Raw genomic sequence first — 5,000 nt, 5'->3', positions numbered from 1 at the left:
GGTTGTTACACGAAAGATTTCGGCAGGCAAAGTTAAATTTTAGAAGGCTCGAGAACTTGAACGTAGCTGAACGATGCGATAAACGGAACTTGAATCTTGAACTTGAATATATGCTCGGAATTTGCTCTCGTTTTCATCCAACGTACATGCGAGCGCGCGCCCGCGCGCGCGCACACGCACACACACACACACACACACACACACATCTGTACTTAGGCGAGTACATTGTGCACACAGTTGTTTCGCGAGCGCACGGATGCACAATGCACGCGTGCGCTTATAAACAAAGTATGTATCTAATAGAATATCGATGAATACTTGAGAGCGAACAAAAATCGAGATATCTATTTACTAATTACTATAGACGTCACTTGTGCAGACATAAACATTACAGAGAATCTTCTGTTACTCATATTATTGCATATATATACATATGTATATGTATATGTATAATATATGTATATATGTATATGTATAATACATATATATACATATACATGTATATGTATATGTATAATATATATATATTATATATAAATTTTATTGTATAAATTCTATCGAGATACGCCTCAGAGACAGACTCCTTGTATCCTTTTTTCTCGGTCTGTGTAATTTTTTGTCCGCAGTGAAATTGTATAGATTATGTAGGTACTTGGCTATCGTGAGAATCACGTATGATTCATTTGTCTCGATATGCTAAATGTGAAAGGCGAGTGCAATTTTTCAAATATTATGCACTATCGCATCGACGTGACAGTTTCATCGTTTGCATTTTAATTTATAGAATGTACACGCATCGAGAAATCCCAGACACCCGATATTGTACTCGTTCACGTATTTCTATTCAGGACTTGTGACAATCAATGCCAATTTTCAAGTAATATTTTTTTTCCTGAAAGGGACTGCGACAACAAGGACAAAAAATGTAATAGTAATAATATTAGTAGTAATAATTGTAACAACGACAGCGGCAGATGATAACAATAATAACGATAGCGATAAAAAAAAAATGGAAAGGTCAAACTTCAGCAAGCGAGAGAACGAGAGATAAATAGATAGATAGATAGATAGATAGATAGATAGATAGATAGATAGATAGATAGATAAAAAGGAGATGTTGATAAAAATTTGACAGAAAGTAAATTGGATATGTTGGCTCGAGTGGTATCGAAACGGTTACGATCATGTATCGCAGAGAAATTACTTTGAGAAATACGTTACTTTTTGATACGCCCTTATAACGCGCGCGTATGTATGTAGGTATACCGAATGTATGTACATAGTCGCAGCTTACGATAAATATTCACATGCTCGGAACTCGTTTCTCCTGTTATAAAAAAAACTGTTTCTAACTCGCAGCCATGATATTAAAATTATTTGGAAAATTTACAAGTTCCTGAAAATTTGGTAACCACGTGGTGCGAATGACGAAAAAATGTCGAGTGTAGCCCGAAAATGGTGTCGTGGGATACTCTAGCTCGGAGGCGTATCTCTTAATAGTTGGCCTAGTGTATCGAGTTTCGTATTTTTGTCCTGGTCGCAGTGGATCGTCGAGCAATTTATCATCATCTATTGTACGACTATTGGACTTTCTCCAAAAATTTTATCGATATAAACTTTATCGCTACCGTTGAATGTAATATACTTGAAATTATAACTTGGATGATAAAAACTTGGGTATAATTATGATTACGTTTTACGTTTTACGATTACGATTACGATAACGATAACGATAACGATAACGATTACGATTACGATTACGATTACGATAACGATAACGATTACGATTACGATTACGATTACGATTACGATTACGATTACGATTACGATTACGATTACGATTACGGGCAAAGCATGTATCTCGAAAATGGAAAGCGAGCGATACGAGCGATATGGAATGAAAGGAGATCAAAGTTGAAAGAAAGGGGGAGCTTGAGTGGATGGGATAGAGAAGGAGGCAGGAGAGAGAGATCGAGAGCACGGCGAAAGCCAAGTTGGAGTTTGAGAGAGATCGATCGATCGATTCATGTTTATTAGAAAACATTTGTTTATTAGAGCCTCGTTGCAAAGAGAGAGAATGAGAAAGAAAGAACAAGTGTGTGCAAGGCCATTTAGCGAGCCGTAAACGCGAAAATTTTAGGTGGTTGATAGAATTATTGTAGAATATAAGCGGGAATGTCGCGGTGGGTGTGCGGTGACGTTATTATAACGAAACAATGATAGGATAAAGTAACGATATACATAAATAACAAGTCTTTCCACATTGTTTTCCTTTCGTTGACGTACACATGTCACGCAATCGTGTGCGGTGAACCAGGAATGAAAATAATTTTGTATCTAAGAATACAAACGCAATGCAAACTGCTTATCGTTTATGTTTTTTCATCTATTGTGTAATTATACATTAGTAACGAATATTATAATTACGATAATTGCTGTACTTATTGTTATTGTTCCTGGGTTATGCGGAAATGTTCAAAAGTGATCCATTTGTACAATCATTGAGTCATTAAAATATGATTATCCAGTACGATAACTGTTTGATCAATACTGTTGTATTCGAAAATGAAAGAATGTCAGGTATAGAAGATATTTTCATACTTTTGCTTCGTTGGGTAATTAATGAATTATCATAAGGTGATTTCTGGACGCGCGGTATCGATAAGACGCAGGTGTGCAGGAATCAACTAATCCAGTAATCGACTAATCTCTTTCGAATCGTATCGCGACTAGAGAGAAGATTTCTGAATGCTTTCTCGCTTTTAGTAAAGGTGTATGCCTCTATTTTTCTCTGATAATCGTCAAGTTTATTGGTATTCAGCTGTACGATAAAACACTCGACGATAATTTTTTGTCCCCGAAATCAAGAATAACGGATAATCAGCTTTTCGTTCGATTAGTCGAAGCCGATTCCTCGATCGACCGACCGATCGACCGACCGACCGACCGAACGACCGACTAGAACGATGAAATACCTGTAACGTTAATATTAAATACCTCTGAAACTATCAAAATTAACCGATATTTACCAGTATTATCGTTTAATTATATCACGAGTAATCGCGACGCGGGCGCGGCGTGCAGCTGATAGATCTGATTGTGAGATCACGGTGCGGCATACACGTAATTAGTTGATTACACCAATCAAAGGGGTAAGTACAATAGTTGGACTATTTTTCGATATGCATTCCTACATTCCGATTCGAATAAAGTGTACGTGTAACGTAACGATATCGTTATACGTATCCGCAGAACAGGCAGGCTAAGGAGCGAACAAGGAAGCTGACAAATTAAATCCAACCAACGAACGGATAAACAAATATTTCTTGACAAATATTTAATATGAGACACAATCAAATGCTACGCATTTTGTTAATATTCTGTTGGTTTTTACCATTATCGCATAGTAGTAGAGAAGAGTATCGTTGCGTATGGTATGGAGACTGTGGCCCTTCGTTCGAAAAGCCAAACTTGAATTATACGTGTGCCTCCGATGATCCTCCTAGTCGAATCAACGATACCAAAGTCGCGATGCTTTTGCGCGATAAATGCCCGCAATACTTTAAAGACACCGGTATGTTACCAGCGAATATGAAACAGATATAAAAAGAGATCGTACGTATCGTACACGTATATTGTTGTTTTTAGATGATCCGAGATTATGTTGCGACGTTACCAATATTAGAACGCTGCTTAGTCAGATGAATATGATCGAGGGGATTTTCGGCAGGTGTTCAACATGCGTGAAAAATGCGTACAAATTAATATGCGATTTAAGCTGTAGTCCCGAACAGAGTAGGTTCATCAAAGTTACAAAAACTGATAAAAATAACGAAGGCAAGGAATACGTGAAAGAAATCGAGGTAATCGCGCGTACTGCTGTTCGCGTATTGTGAAACTTGTAGAAAGTACAACCCAACAAGAACAAGTACTATTCGCACGCCTTTAGCTTTAGCATGTAATCAACAAGAATTGATGTATACACGATCGAACATTTAATATATTTCATAAATGCTCGTTAGGTTTATATCGCGGAAGAATACATGAATACTACTTTCGACTCTTGCAAAAACATAGTTCATCCAGCTAGTGGAAATTTAGCCATGGATTTGGCTTGTGGTATTCACGGAGCCAGTTGGTGCACAGCGGAAAAGTAAGAGTTTAGAAAATCGTTAAGCTTTCCAAAATAACTGTTATCAATGATTTATAAAATTGATATTTTTAGGTGGTACCAGTATCAAGGTGATGTGGATGCGAATGATTTTGTAACTTTCGGAATGCATTTCATATCCAATACCACGAATCGTTGGAACGAATCGGTAAAATCATGTAACGAAGCGTACGATGTAAGTCCGATAAACATTACGTATTTTCGATTGGCCAGTACCTCGAGTACGTTTACCTCTTAAACAAGATTACTGTTACCGTCGTTTAATAGGGCTTGTCGGCGTGTAGCTGCGTCGATTGTCCAGCAGCCTGTCCTTTCACAAAAATTGAACGAGACGATACCCACTTTACTATTTTCGGATACAACGGCTATGGAGTTTTAGCAGGAATTCTAGTTACTCTATTCATCTTATCAACGGTAATCGTTTACAGACTTGCCAGAAGAAGACCTTGTTGTTCAGGTATCATCTCGTACAATCGTAATTGGCGTAACGCGTAAACGCGATGCATATCGCGAAAAAGATCTCCGAGTAACGAGGCTATTTCATATTGAAATTTTGTTCGTTACAGGTACTTTGGCTGACGACGCCGACGTCGACGATAAGATAGAGGAATCGAAATCAAATTGGCGCGAAACTTTTCACGATACGTTTCGTGTGTTTTTCTTTGTTTGGGCCAAAGGTATGCTCGTACCCATACACCTCTCGTTATTGATATAATTAATTTATTATCATCATCATCATCATCATCATCATCATCATCATCATCATCATTATTATTATTATTATTATTATTATTATTATTATTATTATTATTATTATTATTATTATTAT

At 37.1% G+C, this 5,000-nt stretch overlaps 2 protein-coding genes across 21 annotated transcripts in view; both read left to right on the top strand.

Annotated features, from left to right (window-relative positions):
* Nucleotides 1–2,530, top strand: part of LOC128873580 (protein still life, isoforms C/SIF type 2) — a 28,810-nt gene extending 26,280 nt beyond the window's left edge. For all 20 annotated transcript variants that reach the window (XM_054117249.1, XM_054117235.1, XM_054117237.1 and 17 more), the window contains one exon: nucleotides 1–2,530. This exon is cut by the window's left edge. The gene's annotated coding sequence lies outside the window, so the exon portion shown is untranslated.
* A 139-nt stretch (nucleotides 2,531–2,669) lies between these two features.
* LOC128873582 (NPC intracellular cholesterol transporter 1 homolog 1b-like) overlaps nucleotides 2,670–5,000 on the top strand; it is a 7,915-nt gene continuing 5,584 nt past the window's right edge. Inside the window, exons 1-7 of the mRNA XM_054117254.1 lie at nucleotides 2,670–3,152; nucleotides 3,253–3,574; nucleotides 3,649–3,863; nucleotides 4,023–4,153; nucleotides 4,226–4,346; nucleotides 4,439–4,628; nucleotides 4,738–4,848. Coding sequence (XP_053973229.1) covers nucleotides 3,343–3,574; nucleotides 3,649–3,863; nucleotides 4,023–4,153; nucleotides 4,226–4,346; nucleotides 4,439–4,628; nucleotides 4,738–4,848 — 1,000 coding nt within the window. The 5' untranslated portion in view covers nucleotides 2,670–3,152; nucleotides 3,253–3,342. The remainder of the gene's footprint in view (nucleotides 3,153–3,252; nucleotides 3,575–3,648; nucleotides 3,864–4,022; nucleotides 4,154–4,225; nucleotides 4,347–4,438; nucleotides 4,629–4,737; nucleotides 4,849–5,000) is intronic.

This window comes from Hylaeus volcanicus, chromosome 3 (genome assembly GCF_026283585.1).
Source record: "Hylaeus volcanicus isolate JK05 chromosome 3, UHH_iyHylVolc1.0_haploid, whole genome shotgun sequence".
Classification (NCBI taxonomy): domain Eukaryota; kingdom Metazoa; phylum Arthropoda; class Insecta; order Hymenoptera; family Colletidae; genus Hylaeus; species Hylaeus volcanicus.
This window is presented reverse-complemented; position numbering and strand designations above follow the sequence as displayed.